We start from the raw sequence: 25,126 nt of genomic DNA, 5'->3' as shown, positions 1-25,126 counted from the left end.
GAAGACTACGGCTAGCCAGAGGAGAGATACAGCAGTAGGTGAGGGGACCAGCAGGGTACCCCCAGTAGATGGGGCCCAGTCTGAGGCTCAAGGGGAGACCCCTACTCAGCCATTACCGGCTCCTCCACCAACTGCGGAGATTCCTAGGGAAACCGCACATCCAGTTCCCCCTCCACTTCCATTAGATCAGGACTTGAGAAGTGCGGTGCATTTGTTGACACAGTTGGTAGCTACCCAACAACAGGCTAGGGCATCAGCTAGTGCAGGAACTTCTGAGGGGTCTGGGAGTTCAAGGGTCCGAGAGTTTATTGCTTTGAGTCCCCAGAGTTCACGGGGACAGATCAGAGGGAGGACCCGCAGGATTTCATAGATCAGCTTCACAGGATCTTTCGTGTTATGCATGCCACAGAGAAAGAGGCAGTTGAGCTAGCAGCTTTTCGACTCCGAGATATAGCCATCCTTTGGTACGAGGGATGGGAGAGGTCCAGGGGACGTGATGCACCTCCAGCTATTTGGGAGAATTTTTCAGATGCCTTCCTTGACCAGTACTTACCGCGGGAGATCCGACAGGCTCGAGTCGATCAGTTTCTATCCCTCAAGCAGGGTAATATGAGTGTTCGAGAGTATAGTCTCCATTTTGACTCATTGGCCAGATATGCACCATCCATTATTGCTACTATGCGGGACAGGATTCACAGGTTTATAGCAGGGTTAGCCCCAGAGTTAACCGAGGCATGTGCCACCGCTGCATTGCAGGATAGTATGGATATCTCCCGGATTCAGGCATTCGCCCAGAATATAGAAAGGGGTAGGCGTCGGCAGCAGGGTACAGAGAGGGCTGAGCAAGGGCAACGTAAGAGGATGAGATTTCCCAGGTCTCAGGAGCAATCTCAGGGTAGTTATAGGACCCAGTACTTCGGACGGCCACCTAGGCCTCCGCCACCTCAGTTACAGGGTTACAGGTATGACCGCTATACTCAGTCAGGACCAGGTGAGAGCTCACGGGCGTCGGGTTTGCAGCGACAACGAGGTTCTGCGCAGACATGGTCATTTCCTCCGCGGTGTGACATCTGTGGTAGAGGACACTTGGGTCAATGCCGAGCAGGTTCTGATGCTTGTTATACATGTGGGCGTCCGGGGCATATGATGCGAGATTGCCCAAATAGAGATTCTAGGGGAATGGCACAACCAGCGAGTTCAGCAACAGGATCATCTATGTCCATGCATCCTTCAAGACGCGAGTCTCAGTCTTCGGCTGGTAGAGGTCGAGGCAGAGGTAGAGGTTCCAGTTCAAGTGGTAATCAGAACCGTATCTATGCTTTAGCGGGTCGACAGGACCAGGAGTCTTCACCAGACGTTGTGACAGGTATATTAACCATTTGCTCTCACGATGCTTATGCTTTGATAGACCCAGGATCTACTTTATCATATATTACCCCATTTGTCGCGAGGAAGTTTGGTATAGTGCCTGAAATACTAAGTGATCCTTTTGCGGTATCTACACCGGTCGGAGAATCGATTATTGCTAGACGGGTTTACCGAGGTTGTACGGTGACAATTTGTAGTCGTCAGACCTCAGCTGACCTAGTTGAGCTAGAGATGATGGATTTTGATGCTATCATGGGCATGGACTGGTTGGCAGCTTGCTATGCCACAGTTGATTGCCGAGCAAAGGCAGCCAGATTTCATTTTCCGGGTGAGCCAGTCCTTGAATGGGTAGGTAATACACCAACACCCAGAGGTAGGTTTATTTCCTATCTGAAGGCGAGGAAAATGATCGCAAAAGGGTGCATTTATCATATTGTGCGAGTTAGAGATGCAGATGCTGAGATACCTACACTTCAGTCTATTCCCGTAGTCAAAGAGTATGCAGATGTATTTCCAGATGAGCTTCCAGGTATTCCTCCAGAGCGAGAGATTGATTTTAGCATCGATTTGCTTCCAGGAACTCAACCAATATCCATCCCTCCGTATAGAATGGCACCTGCCGAATTGAAGGAGCAGTTAAAAGATTTGCTGGAGAAAGGTTACATCAGGCCCAGTACCTCACCTTGGGGTGCACCGGTACTATTTGTGCGGAAGAAAGATGGCTCGCTGAGGATGTGTATCGATTATAGGCAGCTGAACAAGGTAACTATTAAGAATAAGTATCCACTTCCAAGGATCGATGACTTGTTTGATCAGTTGCAGGGAGCTAGATGCTTTTCAAAGATAGATTTGAGGTCGGGGTACCACCAGGTCAGAGTTCGGGAAAAAGATATTCCGAAGATAGCCTTCAGGACCCGATATGGCCACTTCGAGTTCCTTGTCATGTCCTTCGGGTTGACTAATGCACCCGCCATATTTATGGACTTGATGAATAGCCTATTCCGGCCATTTTTAGATCTGTTCGTGATAGTATTTATTGATGATATTCTGGTTTATTCCCGTTCAGAGGATGAGCATGCGGACCACCTGCGAGCGGTACTCCAAACCCTCCGTGATCGTAAGTTGTATGCTAAGTTTTCTAAATGTGAGTTTTGGTTGAAGTCTGTAGCATTCTTGGGGCATATTGTATCAGATGAAGGGATAAAGGTAGACACTCAGAAGATTGAGGCCGTGAAATCTTGGCCTAGACCTACCACTCCGACAGAGGTTCGTAGCTTTCTAGGCTTAGCAGGATACTATCGGAGGTTCGTAGAGGGTTTTTCTTCCCTTTCGGCACCATTGACGAAGTTGACACAGAAAGAAACTAAGTTTCAATGGACAGAGGCTTGCGAGCGGAGTTTCCAAGAGCTTAAGAACAGGTTGACCTCAGCTCCAGTTCTAACACTTCCAGAGGGTCTAGAGGGTTATGCCGTGTATTGTGATGCATCAGGTGTCGGGTTAGGATGTGTCCTGATGCAACATGGGAAGGTAATTGCGTATGCTTCAAGGCAGTTGAGGAAGCACGAGAGGAATTATCCGACCCACGACCTCGAGTTAGCTGCGGTTGTCCATGCACTTAAGATATGGCGGCATTATTTATATGGTGTTCATGTTGATGTATTTACTGATCATAAAAGCCTACAATATATTTTCAAGCAGAAAGAGTTGAATTTGCGACAGAGGCGATGGCTTGAGTTATTGAAAGATTACGATGTTAACATTCTCTACCATCCAGGGAAAGCTAATGTTGTAGCAGATGCCTTAAGTCGCCTATCTATGGGTAGCTTAGCACATGTAGAGCCCGAGAAAAGACAATTAGCTAGAGAGATTCATCAATTGGCTTCGTTGGGGGTTCGGTTAGTAGATTCTGAGGATGGTGGAGTTGTACTCCAAAACACTGCAAAATCATCCCTCATAGCTGAAGTCAAGGAAAGGCAGTACGAGGACCCAGAGTTGGTCGAGTTGAGAGAGCGAGTTCCGCAGCAGAAGAAGCCATTGTTAGAGCTCAAGGGAGATGGGGTTCTCAGATACAAGGGTCGTTTGTGTGTTCCAGATGTAGCAGGGCTACGAGACAGGATTATGTCAGAGGCACATTATTCATGGTATTCCATCCACCCTGGATCGACGAAGATGTATCATGACATTAAGGATATGTACTGGTGGAATGATATGAAGAAGAACATTGCTGAGTTTGTCGCCCAATGTACTAGTTGCCAGCAAGTGAAGGTAGAACACCAGAAGCCCGGAGGGCTAATGCAGACTATAGAGATCCCGACATGGAAATGGGAGGCGATAAACATGGACTTTATCATGGGTTTACCTCGTTCTAATCGTAAGTTCGATTCCATATGGGTGATAGTCGATAGGCTCACGAAATCAGCTCACTTCCTACCGGTCAGATCTACATATACAGCAGAAGATTATGCAAAGTTATATATTAAGGAGATAGTGCGGCTACACGGAGTACCGGTTTCTATTATATCTGACCGTGGGGCTCAGTTTACAGCATATTTTTGGAGGTCATTTCAGAGAGGTCTAGGGACTCAGGTGAATCTCAGCACAGCTTTTCATCCACAGACTGATGGACAAGCCGAGCGCACAATTCAGACGCTCGAGGATATGTTACGAGTATGTGTGTTGGATTTTAAAAGAAGTTGGGATGAACATCTACCTCTTATCGAGTTTGCATATAATAACAGTTACCACTCCAGTATCCAGATGGCTCCGTACGAGGCTTTGTATGGGCGTAAGTGCAGATCTCCTATAGGGTGGTTTGATGTTGGAGAATCTGGGTTACATGGGCCAGACCTGGTTCAGCAGGCCATAGAGAAAGTAAAGCTTATCCGGGAGCGACTGTTGACAGCTCAGAGTCGTCAGAAGTCATATTCTGACGTGCGGCGACGAGACTTAGAGTTCAGGATTAATGACTGGGTATTCTTAAAGGTATCACCTATGAAGGGCGTGATGAGGTTTGGCAAGAAAGGCAAGCTTAGCCCACGGTATATTGGGCCTTATAGGATCATTCGGAGAGTGGGCCAAGTAGCTTATGAGTTAGAGTTGCCCTCAGAATTGGAGTCTGTCCATCCAGTTTTTCACGTATCTATGCTATGGAAGTGCATTGGCGATCCTACCCGAGTGGTGCCCACAGATGATGTACAGATTACAGAGGACTTGTCATACGAGGAAATTCCAGTTGCCATCCTAGACCGACAAATTCGCAAGCTACGAAATAAGGAGGTAGCTTCTGTGAAGGTTTTACGGAGGAGCAAGAATGTAGAAGAGATGACGTGGGAATCGGAGAAAGAAATGAAGTCTAAATACCCCCACCTATTTCAAACTGAAGATATGGTTCGAGATGGCATGCTACAACATAGCTCTATGTAGGCTAGTAGGTCATCAGGTAAGCTTTTATTTTTCACTTTCAATATTTATGATTTACGGTCGGTGAGGCAAATTGCTGCTATTTATAAAGATTGGCCATGTGTGGCATGCATAGTATGTTTTCTGGCTGCGTGCAGGTTGGTTTTAACCTAGTGTACGAAGGATACTCTGGCAAAAATTTTCCAAAGCCTCTAAGAGTAAACATTCGAGGACGAATGTTCCCAAGGGGGGAGTGATGTTACACCCTATATTTTTGTACGTAAAAATGCGTCGTAAGCAAACTAATATAGGACCAAAAATGAGATAATATTTAAAAGTATATAAAGTAAGTTAATCATGTTACCTATGAGGTTACAAATATTGAAGATCATGAACAACAAGTACAAAGAGGGTTGGATAGTTCAGAAGCTAAAGCAATTGAATAAAACAATGTTTCGTCAAAAGTCGACAAGTTGGGAATGTTATAACATGTACCTTTGGGGTTAGACTAGGGTGATTAACATGATAAAGAGATTATGTTATGATTTATATTAGTCGTATGACATCCGTGTGTTATGTTTTGAAGTCAAGCGAGTTGTGGAACAAAAGTCGATGAAAGTCATCACAAGTTACATTCATAAATTTTACTGAAACTTTGGGTCAAATGTAACTGCAATTTTATCCAAATATACTTAGAGTTATGGGGTGTTCCACCCATCAAATTAAAGATCTATGAGTCTATTTTCCAACGCATTAAACCGTTTGTCAATACGACATCGGAGTAGAGAGATATGGGCTTTTTTGAAATACTGCGCAAGCTGCTAGGTGACAAGTAGGTGTGTCACCTACTTGCTTAAATGAAAGCCCAAAAATGGACCATTTCGGGTCGTCCAAAGAGGCCTTTTAAAGGCCCATTTTCTTCATATATTAGACTTAAAATAGAGCATAATAACCAGACATAAGCTCTGCAAAGAATCCTCCCAAAAATTTCCCACAAACCCTAATTGATTTTCTCTCCCTTTCAAGTTCTAATTAGAGGTAAAACCTAAAGTTTGAAGAACCAAGATAGGAGCTGAGTTATCCAACAAATAAGGTGAGTTTACTGCTCTCTTTCATCCATTTGTTCTTCTATAAATTCATGGCAAGTCGTTCTATACTTGTAAGAACTCACGGGATGGTGATCGGAAGCCGTGAGTTCGAGTTATTCACTTGTAGCGGACTGTTTTGTGGACTGTTTTATGTTGCTGTTGGGCTGCATGTTTTACTACTGTTTTGTGGAGTTTTGGAGGAGGAAGGGGGTGTAGAAACACCATATAAATGTAGGGTGGTTGGCTGGTCATTCGTCATAACATTTCCGGGTCGTTTGACACTACTACGGTGGTCGTTTTAAGTATGAAGAGATTGGGGTGTGTTGGGCTGTTTTGTAGTGTTTGATGGCGTATATAGGGCTGAAAAATGATGTATTTATGTTGTTATTGTTCTGTTCTTGTATTGTTGGTGTTATCTTGAATTTGGAGGAATAAGGATTATAGGGGAGATGCTGCCCGTTTTAATACAAAATAAGTTTGTCGTTCGTTGTGCGATAGTTGTACCTTTCATAACTTAACGATAGTATTATTATCATTCTTGTAGATTAAGGTGCAAAGAGGTGAGTTCAACTTGGTGATTGGGAAGATTGTGATAAGGTATGTTAAGGCTAATCCCTTCCTTCATTTTGGCATGATCTCATAGCTACATGTGTTAGTAATGAGACAAAAAGAGAAGTTCATATTCATGAATTTATTCACACTATTCTAGTCTCATAAGTTACAATATTATTCCTTATCGAGATTATATATTCAATTTAGTATTGTCTTCTTCCAGTCAAGAGAGCAGCAAGCCTATATATACAGTATTACAGTATTTTCATTACCATCAAGCTATAATCGATGGGCAGGCCCCTATTGGGCAACCTCTGATCAGATGGTAAGTTATATATACCGAGCCTACTGTGGCCGCGCGCCTATGAGCGAGCCCAGGATGGCCGAGGTACAGATGCCCAGTATGGCCGAGCGCTTATGAGCGAGCCTACTACAGCCGAGCAGTTACATGTACCGAACCTTATAGGGCCGGACATTTATTTTACTTAATATATTGAGAGAGTTGAGTCAGTATCAGCACGTAAGTATATCTCCAGACCATCTTTGACTCCCAGTTAATTTCAGTTATCATATTATCAGTTCAGTTTCAGCTTTCAGTTATTTTATTGCCTTACATACTCGGTACATTATTTCGTACTGACGTCCCTTTTCTGGGGGCGCTGCATTTCATGCGTGCAGGTTCAGACAGACAGACGGGTAGACCTCCTCAGTAGGTGTTTCCCGAGTTCTGCCTGATCGGTAAGCTCCACGTCTTTCGGAGTTGCCAGGTCTAGAGTTTTGTGTACATCTTATGTATATCTGTATATATGTTATGGGTAGGTCGGGGCCCTGTTCCGATCACAGTACATCTATCAGTAGAGGCTTGTAGACATATCCTGTTGGTTAGTGTTGTATGTTGGGTTTGTATAAATTGGTGGTTTGTCAGCTGTAGTAGCTATGACGGCCTTGTCGGCCTAGCTTTATATTGATGTTTAGTTAGCGCTAGTTTCCATTCATTTTTATATTTTGCTTCGCAAATTGTCTTGCAAGGTGGCCCCATGGCCAAAGTATGACATTATATGTTCAGAGTCCCTTAGTCGCAATATGGTACGCCAGATTAGGTGAGGCACCGGGTGCTGGTTTCGCTCCTAGGTTCGGGGCGTGACACACATGCCTTGAGAAAGTTTAGAGCGATATAGGGAATCGTAGTGGGAAGTGACTAGGTCTACAGATTATTTTTATTATTTAAGATGGAGGCTATTGCACTGAGGAAGATTGAGTATGGAAATGTGGGTTATCTCATGTGAGCAGGTTAGCGGTTGTGTGATGTTGATGAAGATTCTACGAAGAGTTATACTTACTATCCAGTGAGAGGTCGAATAGAAAATTGTGGCTGATAAGTTTCTACCATCACCATATGTGGGTTATGAAAAGTTTAACATGAGATTTCGAGAAATTTAGCGGGTTAACGGTGCGAGATCATGGTAATTTAGAAGGAGGAATCGTTATGGGCTCTACACTTGGTGATGGTAGCTTAAATTTAAGTGGGGGAGCCCACCGTCTACGATTGGATCACATGGTGATCTGCTTATGCAGCTTCTGGTTATCGGTGCATTGGTGGATTATTTATGACTAAGAAAGAAAATATCAGGGGTAACTCGAGTAAAGGATTTGATGAATGTGTGCTATATTTTGCCTTATTGATTCATGCACAAATTTTGGGGATACTCATAGTTTATGCTTCTGGTAGATGTGATGTACAACGAAATATAATTCATCTGGTTACTTCTTTGGGAGTGTTCATGTGCTGACAGCGCACTAGAGTTTGGCTTATCTTCGGGACCAAGTCAGAGTGGGTGACTATCAATAGTGGTTCTAATGGGTTCGTTATGTGGCTGGAGACCGGGTTTTTGCAGCAGAGTGAGAAGAATACTTGGGTAATTTTCTATGTTATCATTGGGTCTACGTGGCAGTATTGGAAAAATAGGAGAAACGGTTTTGGATTCGCGGAAGGTCTTTCAGAATGGGTGTACCAGTTGGAGATACTATTGTGCGCATGAGGAAGGTATGAGATGGTTCATGGGTATTGAGATGATGTGGTGTCGTAAAGTGGATCACTCGGGAGGGGTGCTGTTGAGTTTCATTATGATTCTTGAATGGAGTTACTATTATTTCTAAGGCAAGTCAGGAGTGAATTGTAAGAAGTTGGTTCAGTTAGTAATGGTTGAATCAACATGATTGTGGCAATGATCAGTTCTTTCTTCGTGTGAAGTTATACAAGTGGTTTGTGGTTGTATGTGCGGGCTCAACAGCCACCATAACTTGATTGATTTGGGAGGTATTTGATTCAAATAGCCTTGTGGTGTAAATGGATTCCAGAAGAGTCATGGCGGTTTAGATCATGACTTGAGGTTGGTATTTTCTGCGGTTTGGTAATTCAATTGCGTGTTGCATTGGTTCTTATAAAATGACCTAAGTGAAAGGTTTATAGCCAATGAAGTGTTTATTCTACTAGTGGTTTATGGGTTATTATGAATTCTTGAAATCTCGTGTAGCGGCATGATAGGTATAGTGAGCGACATGGGAATTGAAAGTGGAGGATCAGGGTTGCGGTTCGATATTGACATGAATGTCATGAGCTCGGATGGACAGGGGAGAATTCAGACATTCAGAGTAAGCTGGCATTTTCTTTAGTGTCACCTGAAAATGATGTTCTGTGTAGGAGGCGTTGTGCATTGATTTGCAGATTCTTGATTGCTTTACCGAATTAGTACGGTTTGTGTATGGGGCTGCAGACTTTGCTACCTGGTGCGAAAAGTCGCGTGAGTGTACCTCACGAGGGAATTGTATAAGCGTGAATTGTTAGCCACTTGATGGTTATAATGGGAACCAAGTATGGAGATTCTGGTACTTGATCTAATGTGAGAGTTTATGCTTGAGAGGCGTTCTATTCCTTGGGTTGTGGACGGTGTGAGTTTGTTCCGGATTTGAGGGTTGTTCTTGTGTGTCATGGATATGATTATTGGGGATCCTTGGAAGGTTATTAGCCCAGTATGGGATAAGCAGAATCAGCTTGAGGTCCTCTAGTAAATTTATATTAGATCGGATGTGTTCATTCGTCATAACATTTCTTACGGAGGAGCCTTCGGGCATTGGATGTTATTCCAGTCATTAGTTGTTCCATGTAAAAACTCTATTGTGCTATGTGGGTTGTGAGACGGCTTGATTATCCGCACATGTGTTGTGATCCAATGTAGCTTGTAGTATTATGTGAGCAGGATGGCTCTCGAGATGCAGGTCATTTATTGCACCTTAGTTGTTCTTGAGTTTCGTAGCGTATGGAGTTATCCGTCTCCCCAGGATTTGTATTATGCACTTGGCATGCTTGTGGTCGATATTCAGACATTTCGTAAGTATAAGCATTACACCTTGATGTATGTTTTCTTCTTCATTGTTATGTGTGGATCGGGTTGTATGTCGTAACATTCTCATGTTTGGCTCGGGTTGCACGCCTTAACAGTGTCATATTTGATCGGGTTGCATGCCGCAACAATGAGATGTTGAGCGAAGTTCCTTACATTTATTTTGTGTCATCCCTAAGGTAGGTTCATAGCAACTATTCGGCCATTTTATTCGTTATGCGGGCTGGGTAGTTCTTTTCCAGAATTCGCTCTTCTTTATGTGTCATATTCAAGTTGTAGCTTGTTGGTGCATTGATGGCGTCATATGAAATCCTGGGCAGTGTGTGAGATGGCTTATTGCCTGAGTAGCTTGTACTGGGTGAGACGAGGTTATTAGGCCTTGGATCAATGCGATCAGAGTTATTTAGGGTATATTAAAGAATAAATATCATTATTCAGTTAGTAATGAGGTAATGGTTCTTGTCAGGAGGAGAGACTCCATGATTTGCTGATTCGGTAGGTGGTTATTAGTTTCTACACATCTCTTCTGTTGTGGCAGTATTGCGAGAGTTGGATCAGGGCTAATATGTGTTATGAGGTGTATTCCGGGCACCGAGTTTGTGGAATTACGTCTATTGTGGTCGGACAATGTTATTATGGTCAAGCGACTTATGTGGTGCATGGTGTGATTTCAGCGGAGGAGCATGGTCGCATGCAAAATTTGACGTCATGCAGGGATGATTAAGTATAATTCGGACGTATTTGGTGAAATTTGAATGTTTGAATGTTTAAAGAAGGTTTCGATTGTTGATTCATAGATGTGATGTTGTTGGGCATGATTCAAGGCTTCAACTAGGTCTGCATTGTGTTTTGGGTTGTATTGGTACGTTTGGATGGGGTCTCGGGGGCCTCGGGTTTGAAATGGATTAAAAACGGATTGAAACTTGGAATTTAGGACCTGCTGATGCTGCTGAAGTCTGGTGCCATCGCACCTGCTGAAGGAGTGGCCGCAGGTGAGGTCACGCAGGTGCGAGGAAATACTTGTATTGTTTGCACTCTACTTGTTATTTTAAGTTCCTAAATTGTTTTGAAACTTGATAAAGGATTTGTATGGATCGAATTTCACTTACTTTGAGTTTTGGCGGGTTACTTGACCGTTAATGGAAATTTTGCTTCCGTGGGTATTAGTCTTGTAATAGCTTTTAAATCGGATATTCATAGAGTATTCTCTCTTCTTGTGGAGTGGTCCGAACGCCTCTGCAGTATAATAGATGCATCTATGGTTCGTATCGTTCGACCCTCGACAGTGAACATATTATTCTGGATTGGGCCGTACGACCTCGGCATAAATCGTGCGTGTTAATGCTTGGAGCCCGAATACACTTGATATTATATTTTATGAATTGATGGGTTATAACTTATTTATTGGCCTGAATTTTATCTGGAGTTAGTATATGTTAGTTGAAGATTTTTGGGATTTACTATCAGTTAAAGAATTATTTATTCACTATTTGCTAATATGTTGTTATTATTATTATTATTATTATTATTATTCACATATCTCATGCCTTTTTAAAATTCTTGTATTTTAATGTTGGCCCACAGTAAGTGTTGATGTCGACCCCTCATGTAACGACCCGATCGGTCGTTTTGATTCCTAGAATTTTGTTCCCCTAAATAAGACTTCCCGTACATACTTTTACTATTTTATGACTTGCGGGAATGGTTAGTTCGGAATTTGGAAGGGTTCGGGATGAAATCGGAATACTTGGTTCCTTAAGGATGGCTTAAAATGCCAAGTTTGACTTCGGTCAACATTTTGAGTAGACGACCTCGAAACCGGAATTTGACGGTTCCAATAGGTTCGTATGATGATTTCGAACTTGGGCGTATGTTCGGATCAGGTTTTGGATGACCCGGGAGTGTTTTGGCGCCTAATAGTGAGAGATGGTTCTTGAAGGTTTTAGAAGTTCTTTAAATTTGGTTAGGAGCGGATTTTGGTGATGTCGAGGTCTAAACAAAATTCTGAGACCAGGAATAGTTTCGTAATGTCTTTTAAGACTTGCACGCAAAATTTGGTGTCAATCCGAGTAGTTTAAGTACATTTTGGCACATTGGAAATGAATTGAAGATCTTGAAGTTCTTAAATTTGGTTCAATTGGTTTTAGGGTACGATTCTTAGTTTTGATGCTATTTCAGGCGTTTCGAGATTTCGAGCGAATCCGTTTTATGATTCCAAACTTGTAGGTATGTTCGGGCGGGGCCTCGGGGGCCCCGATGTCAATCGGATGAGGCTTGGACCAAGATGAGAATTTGGAACAACACCTGAAGCATTAGGTCTGTCATAGTCGCACCTGCGCTTGGCCAGCCACAGGTGAGAGCCAAGCCTCACAAAAGCGGCCATGGAAGGGCAACTCAGGTTCCGCAGGTGCGGCCCATCCTCTGCTGAAGCAGAAACCCATCCGCAGAAGCGACACCAGCCGACCCAGGGGAGTTCCGCATAAGCGGACTTTTGTCCGCAGAAGCGAGGGCGCAGGTGCGGCCCAATGACCGCAGGTGCGGAAATTGCTGAAGGCAGTGAACTTCATTTAATACGGGACTTAGACATTTTTCTCCCATTCTTCACACATTTGGGCGATTTTAGAGTTTCAAAAAGGGAGATTTCGACCTAGCTATTGAGGGTAAGTAATTCCTACCTTAATGTGAGTTTATTACATAGGTTATGGGTAGATTTGAACATGAAAATTGGTAGAAATCATGAGTTTAGATGAAAAACCTAGGGTTTAATTAAAATGAGATTTTACTACGAGAATAATTATGAAACTTAGTGAAAACCATATACTTATGTTCCTAAGGTTATGGGTAACAACTTTCTTCAAATATTTCCAGAATCCGGGTACGTGGGACCGGGGTTGAATTTTAGGAATCTTTCAATTTGGGTTGGGTAATCACTCTAATAGTGGAGATATAAACTTTTGAGCATGGATTGATTGATTTATGTAATATTTGACTAGTTTCGAGTCGTTCGGCATCAAATTTGGAGGTTTGAGTGCATTCTTGAATTGGGAAGTAGGCTTTGAGATGAGGTAAGTCTCTTTTCTAACCTTGTAAAAGGGAATTTATGCCATAGGTCAACTTAATTAATATGTGTTGTTATTTGTGGGGGGGGGTGGGGGCTACGTACGCACGAAGTGACAAGAGTCCGTACGTAGCTACTATTCCTATTTATGTTCGGGTAGTTTTAGTTTTACACCATACTTTGTGGACACCATTATTTGATTATATTTGTTAATTATATTAAATGGAACTAAGTCGGGGATTTTAAGGATTTAAAAGCTTCAAGTTGAATTGTCTTTATTTAGAAAAGAATCAAGAAAGAGTTATGATTTATTGATAATTTATATTTGACCGCGTCGCAAGTATAATCCGCGAGCGGGGTAATTCTTTCTACTACTCTCATGGGAGTAGTCCATTCGCCTCGGCATGTTAATAGATGCATCTATGGTTCGTGCCGTTCGACCCTCAACAGTGCACAGTTTACATTTATGTTGGATCGGGCCGAACGTCCTCAAGGCCGAATGTCCTCAGTAGAACTGGAAGTCCCTTTTATAATTGGTATAAATTCATTATTTGAAAGATTATTTGTTTTAAATGAAGGAAGTGATTTGGGTTCTTAAATATGGTGATGAATTGTTCAGTTATTTCTTGTTCTGAGTTTTATTGTTATATATCTCATGCTTAATAAGAATTTCATATTATCATATTGTTGGCCCTTAGTAAGTGTCGGAGTCGACCTCTCGTCACTACTTCTTCGAGGTTAGACTAGATAATTAGTGGGTACATATTGTTTATGTACTCACGCTACACTTCTGTACTTAATTGTACAGGAACTGAGGCAGGTGCATCTGGTTTCCAGTCTGGTGCGCAGATTTGATCCCCATCTCGAGACTTCACTATGAGCTGCCTTCCGAGCCGTTCTGCAGCAGCTGGATTCTCCCTTTTGTTTTATTTTTTTATGTCTATTTCCTTTCATACAGTAGGCTAGATTTCTTTTGTATATTCTACTAGATTTCCCATATACTTGTGATATCATGTCTTGACACACACACTAGTAGACTTATGATTTTAGATTTGTTTACATGATTACAATCCGTGCTCATTTGTTTCCGTTTAATTATGTCACATTTGCAAATTTCTAAATCTTTTTTTTAACAAATGAGGAAATGTTATCCAATTAGTAATTTATTTAAACGGGAAACCATTAGTTTGTTCAGTGTTGGCTTGCCTAACAATGGTGTTGGGCGCCATCACGACCTATGATGGAATTGGGTTATGACAACATGGTATCAGAGCGCTAGGTTTATGTAGGTCTCACAAGTTATGGGCAGACCTATTAGAGTCTTACAGATCGGTGCGGAGACGTCTGTACTTATCTTCGAGAGGTTATAGGGTGTTAGGAAACTACTATTTATTCATCTCATATCATGCAATTGATGGTATACTAAAATCCTTTCTCTCATTCTCTCACAGATAGTGAGGACGCGTACGGCAGACGTTCCAGAACTGGGAGGAGCTGCTCCCCCCATTGCTAGAGGCCGAGGCAGAGGCCGGGGGAGGGACCGGCCCGAGGTAGGGGACGGGGTGTCCCAGAGTTGCCCCAGTAACACCACCAATGGATCCAGTGGAGGATCCCATCATTGAGAAGTAGGGTGAGGTGCCCGCCGCAGAGCTATCCCCGGTAGATTTCATGTCAACACTAGGCTTTCAGGAGGTCATGGGCCTTATGTTACGGTTCATGGACACTATGACTCAAGATGGTTTATTTCCAGCTGACCCAACCACATCTCAGGCAGGATGGGGAGCACAAACCCCTCCTACCCAGGCTCCAGGGCATGCAGCTGCAGTATATCAAACTCCGAGTACACTGTCCGTGGGTGGAACTCAGCTAGTTACAGCGGTTGCACCTGAGCCTAGATGAGCTGCTGACCGCGATCTACAGAAGCTATTGGATAGATAGACTAGGCTACACCATCCTATCTTCGGGGTTAAGCCGCATAAGGATCCCCAGGACTTCATTGATTGGTCCAGAGATAGACTGCACAATATGTGGAGTCCCATGGGGTGGATTTCACTACCTTTCAGCTAGAGGGCAGGGCCCGTAGATGGTGACAGTCTTATCTTCTTGGCATACCAGTGGGTTCTCCTCCCATGACTTGGGACCAGTTTACACAGCTTTTCTTGGACAGGTATATTCCACCCTCTCAGAGGGAAGAGTTATGAGGTCAGTTCGAGCAGCTCGAGCAGTGTCAGATGTCAGTGACTGATTATGAGGTGAGATTCAGAGAGAGTGCGGAGATTTGTTGTGGGGTTGCACCCCAGTATTTAGGCTAGTATGGCCTGGGAGGTGGAGATGGGTACTAATTATCATCTAGTAGTGGAGATTGCTCGGAAGTTTAAGGGCTACCGCCAGAGGGGTAGAGAGCAGATGCAGCAAGACAAGAGGACCCATTTCTCTGGAGAGTTTAGAGGTGCCCGGGCCAGGGGGCAGAGGTCAGTTTGGGAGGGGTCAGCCTAGCAGCCCCAAATATCCAGCACCACCACCTCCTCGGGGTTCTCCAGCGCGACCCTATTTTAGTGCTATGCCAGAGAGTTCTTATCGCCCACCAGCTCATCAGGGTTCTTCCAGTTCCTATTTCAGTGCCATGCCATAGAGTTCATACCGCCCATCAGCCATCTAGGGTTCTTCTAGTGTGCATTCTGGCCATTAGGGTCAGACTTCGGGACAGCAGTCTATGGTACCAAGAGGTTGTTACGAGTGTGAAGATCCGGGTCACATAAAGAGATATTGTCCCAGACTTCGGGGCGAGGCAGTACAACAGGGTCATCAGCCTATGATTTCAGCATCAGCCGTCTGACTTCCCAGAGGTGGGGGACATGTAGGTATGGGCTGTCCTAGAAGTGGAGGCCAGGCAGGGGGAGGTCAGCCAGCTATTTTTCAGTCAGGTGGAGGCCAGCCAGTCGACGCTCTAGTTAGATTCTATGCTTTTCCGGCCAGACCAGATGCAGTGGCCTAGAATGTCGTGATCACAAGTATTATTTATGTCTGTGGTAGGGATGTTTCAGTGTTATTTGATGTAGAATCTACCTATTCATATGTATCATCCATGTTTGCTCATTTCCTGGATATTCCTCACGAGTCCTTGGGTACTCCTATTTATGTGTCCACTCCTGTGGGCAGTTCTGTGGTTGTGGATCGGATATATCGGTCCTGTGTAGTAATATTATGTGGTTACGAGACTAGAGCGGACCTTCTGTTACTTGATATGACTGACTTTGAGGTCATCCTGGGCATGGACTGGTTATCCCCATATCACACCATCCTTGATTGCTATACCAAGATTGTTAGCTTAGCAATACCAAAGTTGCCTAGATTGGAGTGGAAGGGTTCGTCTGTCAATACATCTATTCGGGTTATCTCTTTTCTGAAGGCTCGATATATGGTCGAGAAGGTTTGTTTGGCTTATCTAGCCTATGTTCGGGATACCACCGCAAAGTCTCCGACAATTGATTCAGTGCCAGTAGTCTGGAAGTTCGCCGATGTGTTTCCTTCTGACCTTCCAGGCATGCCACCAGATCGTGATATTAATTTCTATATTGACTTGGCTCCGGGTACCCAGCCTATATCTAACCCACCGTACCGTATGGCTCCGAAAGAGTTGAAGGAGTTGAAGGAGCAGCTTGAAGAGTTGTTATCAAAGGGGTTTGTCAGACCAAGTGCATCACCTTGGGGTGCGCCAGTGTTATTTGTGAAGAAGAAAGATGGAACTATGCAGATGTGCATCGATTACCGCCAGTTGAACAAAGTTACCATCAAGAACAAGTGCTTGTTGCTGTGTATCAATGATTTGTTTGACCAGTTGCAGGGTGCTAGGGTGTTCTCTAAGATCGACTTGAGGTCAGGGTATCATTAGTTAAAGATTCGGGACTCAAATGTTCTGAATACTGCTTTCCATACTAGATATGGTCATTATGCATTTCTAGTGATGTCCTTCGGCTTGACCAATTCCCCAGCGACGTTTATGGATTTGATGAACAGGATGTTCAGGCCTTATACTGATTCATTCGTCATTGTCTTCATTGATGACATCTTGATCTACTCACGTAGCCTGGAGGAGCACGAGCAACATTTGAGAGTAGTGCTCCAGACTTTGAGGGAACAGAAGTTGTATGCTAAGTTCTCCAAGTATGAGTTTTGGTTAGATTCTGTGGCATTCGTGGGGCATGTTGTATCAGGAGAGGGTATTAAGGTAGACCCCAAGAAGATTGAGGCAGTTCAGAGTTGGCCGTGTCCTACTTCAGCGAATGAGATCCGGAGTTTCTTGGGGTTAACGGGTTATTATCGCTGGTTTATGGAGGGTTTTTCATCCATTGTAGCACCTTTGACTAGATTGACCCAGAAGGGTGCTCCGTTCCATTGGTCTGATGATTGTGAGGTGAGCTTTCAGAAGCTCAAGACGGCCTTGACTACAACACCAGTTCTAGTGTTGTCTTTCGGTTCGGGGATGTATACTGTGTATCACGATGCTTTATGTGTTGGCTTGGGTTATGTATTAATACAGGAGGGGCGAGTTATTGCATATGCTTCACGTCAGTTGAAGCCCCATGAGAAAAATTATCCTGTGCACGATTTGGAGTTGGCCGCGATTGTTCATGCTCTTAAAATCTTGAGGCATTATCTATATGGGGTGCCTTATGAGGTTTACACTGATCACCGCAGTTTGAGACAGCGCAGATGGGTTGAGTTGCTGAAGGACTATGACATCACCATTCTTTATCATCCGGGCAAAGCGAATGTGGTCGCGGATGCCTTGAGCAGGAAGGCAGAGAGTATGGGTAGGTTGGCATTTATTTCAGCAGAAGAGAGGCCACTAGCTTGAGACATACAGTCCTTGTCTAACAGACTTGTGAGATTGGATATTTTAGAGCCCAACCGAGTTATTGCATGTGTTGTTGCCCAGTATTCACTATTGGAGTAGATCAAGGCTCGATAGTTTGATGATCCGCACTTGGCAGTTCTCAGAGAAACGGTACTACAGGGTGTTTCCAAGGAGGTTTCCATTGGCGAGGATGGTGTCCTGCGACTCCAGGGTCATCTATGTGTTCCTACTGTCGATGGCTTGAGGGAGAGGATTCTAGAGGAGGCACACAGTTCTCAGTATTCCATTCATCCAGGTGCTACGAAGATGTATCGGGACCTGAGGCAGCATTATTGGTGGCAGCGGATGAAGAAAGACATAGTTTAGTATACTAGAGTGGAAATGGGAATGCATTACTATGGACTTCATAGTTGGCTTGTCGCGGACCTTGCGGAAGTTTGATGCAGTTTGGGTCATTTTTGATAGGTTGAACAAGTCAGCACACTTCATTCCAGTTGTAACTACTTATACTTCAGAGAGGTTGGTCCAGATTTATATTCGGGAGATAGTTCGGTTGCATGGTGTGCCTGTTTCCATCATATCAGACAGAGGCCCTTAGTTTACTTCCTATTTCTGTAGAGCCATACAGAGTGAGTTGGGGACCCGTGTAGACCTCAGCACTGCATTTCATCAACAGATCGATGGGTAGTCAGAGCGGACAGTTCAGATCTTGGAGGACATACTCAGAGCATATGTGATTGACTTTGGGGGATAGTGGGGTCAGTTCTTGCCTTTGGCCGAGTTTGCTTACAACAACAGTTATCAGTCCAGCATCGAGATGGCTCCATTTGAGGCTTTATGTGGTCGGCGATGTCGTTCTCCTATCGGGTGGTTTGATCCCGCCGAGGCTAAGTTATATGGTACTGATTTGGTGAAGGTTGCCTTGAAAAAGGTAAAGTTGATTCAGGAGCGATGTCGTATAGCAAAATCCAGACAGAAGAGTTACGCGGATCAGAATGCGCATGATGTATCATTTATGGTTGGCGAGAAGGTTCTCTTGAAAGTCTCACCGATGACGGGTATTATGAGATTCGAGAAGAAGGGCAAGTTGAGCCCAATGTTTATAGGCCCATTTGAGGTATTGGGGAGGTTGCTTATGAGCTTGATTTACCTCCCAGCCTATTAGGGGTTCATCCGATTTTTCACGTGTCTATACTCCGGAGGTATCACGCTGACTTGTCACAAGTGTTAGCTAGACTATTCAGCTAGATGAGAGCTTGGGTTATCAGGAGGAGCCAGTTGCCATTGCTGCTAGACAGGATCGTCAGTTGAGATCCAAGAGGCTTTCCGTGGTAAAGGTTCAGTGGAGGGGCCAACCAGTCGAGGAGGCAACCTAGGAGTTTGAGGAGGACATATGGAGCAAATATTCACACTTATTCAGCACCCCGCGTATGAATCTAAACTCGTTCGAGGACGAACGTTTGTTTAAGAGGTGGAGAATGTAATGACCCAAGCGGTCGTTTTGATTCCTAGAATCCTGTTACCCTAAATAAGACTTCTCGTACATACTTTTACTGTTTTATGACTTGCAGGAATTGTTAGTTCGAGATTTGGAAGGGTTCGGGTTGAAATCGTAACACTTGGTTCCTTAAAGTTGGCTTAAAAGGCCAAGTTTGACTTCGGTCAACATTTTGAGTAGACGACCTCGGAACCGGAATTTGACGGTTCCAATAGGTTCGTATGATGATTTCAAACTTGGCGTATGTTCGGATCGGGTTTTGGATGACTCGGGAGCGTTTTGGCGCCTAATAGTGAGAAATGGTTCTTAAAGGTTTTAGAAGTTCTTTAAATTTGGTTGGGAGAGGGTTTTGGTGATGTCGAGGTCCAAATAAAATTCTGAGATCGGAATAGTTCCGTAATATCTTTTAAGACTTGCACGCAAAATTTGGTGTCAATCCGAGTAGTTTAAGTACATTTCGGCACATTGGAAATGAATTGAAGAACTTGAAGTTCTTAAATTTGGTTTAATTGGTTTTGGGGTGCGATTCTTAGTTTTGATGCTATTTCGGGAGTTCTGAGATTTTGAGTGAATCCGTTTTACGATTCCAAACTTGTTGGTATATTCGGGCGGGGCCTCGGGGGCCCCGATATCAATCGGACGAGGCTTGGACCAAGATGAGAATTTGGAACAACACCTGAAGCATCAGGTCTGTCATAATCGCACTTGCGCTTGGCCAGTCGCAGATGCGAGCCAAGCCTCGCAAAAGCGGCCATGGAAGGGCAGCCCAGGTTCCGCAGGTGCGGCCCATCCTCCGCAGAAGTGGGACCGTATAAGCGTAAACCCATCCGCAGAAGCGACGCCAGACGGCCCAGGGGAGTTTCGCAGAAGCGGGGGTGTAGGTGCGGCCCTATGACTGTAGGTGCACAAATCACTGAAGGCAGTGAACATTTAATATGGGACTTAGGAATTTCTCCCATTCTTCTCACATTTGGGCGATTTTAGAGGTTCAAAAAGGGAGACTTCGACCTAGCTATTGAGGGTAAGTAATTCCTACCTTAATGTGAGTTTAATATATAGATTATGGGTCGATTTCAGCATGAAAATTGGTAGAAATCATGGGTTTAGATGAAAATCCTAGGGTTTAATAAAAATGAGATTTTACAACGAAAATGATTATGAAACTTAGTGAAAACCATATATTTATGTTCATAAGGTTATGGGTAACAACTTTCTTCAAACATTTCCGGAATCCGGGTATATGGGCTCGGGGGTAAATTTTAGAAATCTTACAATTTGGGTTGGGAAATCACTCTAATAGTAGAGATATGAACTTTTTAGCATAGATTGATTGATTTATGTAATGTTTGACTAGTTTCGAGTCATTTGTCATCAAATTTGGAGGTTTGAGCGCATTCTTGAATTGGAAAGTAGGCTTTTAGACGAGGTAAGTCTCTTTTCTAACCTTGTAAGAGGGAATTTACCACATAGGTAAACTTAATGAATATGTGTTATTATTTGTGGGGGGGAGGGGGGAAGCTACATACGCACGAAGTGACGAGAGTCCGTACGTAGCTACTATTCCTATTTATGTCAGGGTAGTTTTAGGTTTACACCATGCTTTGTGGACACCGTTATTTGGTTATATTTGTTAATTGTATCAAATGGAATTAAGTCGAGAATTTTAAGGATTTAAAAGCTTCAAGTTGAATTGTCTTTATTTTGAAAAGAATCAAGAAAGAATTATGATTTATTGATAATTTATATTTGACCGTGCTGCAAGTATAATCCACGAGCGGGGTAATTCTTTCTACTACTCTTATAGGAGTGGGTCGTTCGCCTCGGCAGATTAATATATGCATCTATTGTTCGTACCGTTCGACCCTCAGCAGTGCACAATTTATATTTATGTTGGATCGGGTCGAACGTCTTTAGTTAAATTTTGTACGTGATAATAGAACTGGAAGTCCCTATTATAATTGGTATAAATTCATTATTTGAAAGATTATTTGTTTTAAATGAAGGAAGTGATTTGGGTTCTTAAATATGGTGATGAATTATTCAGTTATTTCTTGTTCTGAGTTTTATTGTTATATATATCATGCTTAATTAGAATTTCATATTATCATATTGCTGGCCCTTAGTAAGTTTCGGAGTCGACCCCTCGTCACTACTTCTTCGAGATTAGACTAGATACTTACTGGGTACATATTGTTTATGTACTCATGCTATACTTTTGTACTTAATTGTACAGGATCTGAGGCAGGTGCATCTAGTTACCAGTCTGGTGCTTAGATTTGATCCCAATTTCGAGACTTCACGGTGAGCTGCCTTCCGAGCCGTTCTGCAGCAGCTGGAGTCTCCCTTATGTTTTTTTTTCTGTCTACTTCCTTTCAGACAGTAGGCTAGATTTCTTTTATATATTCTACTAGATTTTCCACATACTTGTGACACCAGGTCTTGGCACACACACTAGTAGACTTATGATTATGGATTTATTTACATGATTACGATTTGTACTCTTTTGTTTCTGTTTAATTATGTCACATTTGCAAATTTCTAAATCTCTTTTTAACAAATGAGGAAATGTTATCCATTTAGTAATTTATTTAAATGGGAAACCATTAGTTTGATCAGTGTTGGCTTTCCTAACAATGGTATTGGGCGCCATCACGACCTATGATGGAATTGGGTCATGACACCTCATCACTACTTTTTCGAGGTTAGACTGGATACTTATTGGGTATATCTTGTTTATGTACTCACGCTACACTTCTATACTAACCATGCAGAATCTGAGGCAGGTGCATCTAGCAGTCAGTCAGGCGCGTACCCCCGTTACTTTTTGAGTCCGTTCTGCAGCACCCAGAGTCTCTCTTTTGTATTTACTTTCTATCTGCTCTATTTCAGACAGTAGCTTAGTGTTTTGTATGTTCTACTAGTCACTCATACAATTGTGACATCGGGTCTTGGAAACATGCTAGTAGACATTTGATGGTTTGTTTTTGGGTATTTATATCACTTTGACGAGTTTTGGGAGTATAAGATTTTTCTCCTCGTACTCTGTCAAATTATAGTAAAATTTAAGATATCGTCCCACAGAGATTGGAACCACCTAGGCTACTGATTTGTATTGTCTTTGTCACTATTTGAGAGAATCAAATTGGTAAAGAGTAAGTTGTTGAAAAAAATAATAAAATAAAAGCAATAAATATTTATAGTTTTATAATAAAAAATAGAGGTTGGGATATTGTGATTCAGCAAGATAAAAGTATTATAATAAAATCAAAATTTCACTACTTATTTCTCTGTTTAGTGAAATGATTGCTTATTCCTAATTCAACCAAATCCCATAAAAGTATTCAATTAATAAATACCTCTTTCGATTAGTGTAGTCAATCGATTAACAGTGAAACAAAGACCTTGTTTAAAAAATGACCACTTATTTCTAAGACATCACTCAACATAATAACAATATATAAATAGCACCACTCACGCTTAATGTTATTAATTTATTGACAGTTAGTGATATTAAACAATAATTAACTAATAATACCTCTTTTAATTAGTGTAGTTAACCAATTAAAGTAATGGCTTCAAACAAAAATTATCTTAGTTGAGTGCACCAAGTGAGAAAAAGCCTCTTTCGATTAGCCTTTTCTAAATCAATCAACTTTTTTTCTTCTCCCGAATACAAAACAAAATAACAAGATAAAGATTTCAGTAAGTGATATAATTATATCAAATAATAGAAATAATCAATATCAAATACATTGGTGTATAACGATGATAAAGAGAAAATCTCAACATAAGAATATAATAAAATTAATTATTATAATATTTTTATAGCTTCATCTAGTATCCCAACCAAAGAAAATTACTCCATAATGGAGAAAAGATAAAGTAGAAAAATATTGTTCCTACAATAAGCGAAATAACTTTTAAAACTAAAACAAAGCTAATTAAAGATGATGTTCTCTGCACAAGAATGGTTCTCCCTCTCTTCCACTAAAAAGTCATGCCTATTTATAGGAAATTATGCCCGTAACATTCTCAGGGATGTCATCCTTCGATTGAGGATGACATCCCTAGATCTTGAATTAATTTCTTTCCGGTGCCTCTTTCCACGGATGACATCCTTAGAATTGAGGATGGCATGCTTGGATTGGGGATGCCATCCTTGGCCTTTATGTTATCTCTGCTTGAACACTCTTCTTTCTTCTCCTTTTCTTTTATTTTCTTTTCCTGCAACTTATATTAATAATTTGTACAAATATTGAACAAAAAGTCATATCTATAAATAAAGTATTTATTTATTTAATATAATATATACCTTAAAACATATATAATATATACTTATCAAATACCCCCATACTTGAACGTTTGCTCGTCCTTGAGAAAAGTTCACAGAATAAAATATTGACTAACTTTTTGAAAATAAAATTATGAGAACTTTCTGCAAACAAGAATATAACCAAGATCAAACCACGGGTTCAAATAATCTTTAGTCGTACTCATGTTCACTTATTGAGAACCAAAATTATAATACTTTTAAATCTCAAGTGTGTTTCACCAAATGAAGAGAGATGCCCATAAATCACAATATATCAACACAAAACAAAGAAAGACATTGAAAAATTCGCTCACTCTCAACAAAGAAGTATCTCAAGCCACTGAAAATTTCCATAAACTTGGCTATCATGTGGTTCTTCACTAATATAGGAGTCTTTGTGTAATGACCCGGCCGGTCGCTTTGAGAGTTATAGCCTCTATCACCTGTTTACTGCTTTCCCCGTATCTCTTTATGCTTATGTGACTTACCAGGACGCTTTGGTTATTTTTTGGAGTGTTTTGGGACACTTAGTCCCTAACAGAAGCTTAAGTCTTAGGATTTTTTATTGTAGTTGAAACTGTGAAAAGACGACTCCGGAATAGAGTTTCGTTAGCTCCGTTGAGTGATTTTGGATTTAGGAGCGTGTCCGGAATGTCAATTGGAGGTCTGTAGCTGATCTAGGCTTGAATTGGCAAAAGTCAAATTTTTAGAAAGTTTGATCGGTAGTGGACTTTTTGATATTGGGGTTGGATGCCGATTCCGGAAGTTACAATAGGTCTGTAAGACTGAATATGACTTGTGTGCAAAATTTGAGGTCAATTAGACATGGTTTGATAGGTCTCGGTATCGGTTTTAGAAGTTTGAATCGGAGGGTGATTCGTGTTTTTAGCGTTGTTTGATGTGATTTAAGAGCTCGACTAAGTTTGTATGGTATTTTAGGACTTGTTGGTATATTTGGTTGAGGTACCGGGGGCCTCGGGTGTGTTTCAGATGCTTAACGGATTGAAATTGGACATGTGCAAATTGCTGAAGTTTTCTGGTTTCTAGTGTTTTCGCACGTGCGGAAAGAGGAGCGCAGATGCGGATTTGGGCAGCACAGGCTGGGTTCGCAGGTGCGAGGAAAATGCCGCATCTGCGATGCCCGCAGATGCGCTATAGGAACTACAGGCATGAAGGAAGACCGCAGAAGCGGGCCATTGTCCGCGGGTGCGCTCACGCAGGTGCGACCACCTGATCGCAGAAGCGGTCCCAGTCACCTTAATCCATTTCCACACCTGCGATGGAATTTTCGCAGGTGCGGTGTCGCAGATGCGACTAGACGTCTGCAGGTACGAGATCGCTGGGCAAAAAGGGGGACTTTTCGAGGGTTTGATCTCATTTTTATTTTGGGTCTTTGAGAGCTCGGATTGAGGCAATAATCCAAGGTTTTTTCAGAGAGAACTTTGGGGTAATGATTCTTAACTCCTTTATGGTTATATTCCACTAATCTATAGTTGAATTCATCATTTAATTAAGGATTTTGTTTGAGAAATTTGGGAAACAGTTGGAAGGTTCTTCAAATAAGTTTTTGAGTTTTGATTGGGAGTTTGATA

General features: G+C 42.3%; 1 protein-coding gene across 1 annotated transcript; it reads left to right on the top strand.

The window, feature by feature from the left end:
• The first annotated feature begins 18,541 nt into the window (after positions 1 to 18,541).
• On the top strand, positions 18,542 to 19,100 carry LOC138898562 (uncharacterized). Its single transcript, XM_070184638.1, has 2 exons — positions 18,542 to 18,754; positions 18,993 to 19,100. The coding sequence occupies exons 1-2, from the start codon at positions 18,542 to 18,544 to the stop codon at positions 19,098 to 19,100; spliced, it is 321 nt and encodes a 106-aa protein (XP_070040739.1).
• Positions 19,101 to 25,126: the final 6,026 nt, after the last annotated feature.

Source organism: Nicotiana tomentosiformis, chromosome 9, assembly GCF_000390325.3.
Source record: "Nicotiana tomentosiformis chromosome 9, ASM39032v3, whole genome shotgun sequence".
Lineage (NCBI taxonomy): Eukaryota > Viridiplantae > Streptophyta > Magnoliopsida > Solanales > Solanaceae > Nicotiana > Nicotiana tomentosiformis.
This window is presented reverse-complemented; position numbering and strand designations above follow the sequence as displayed.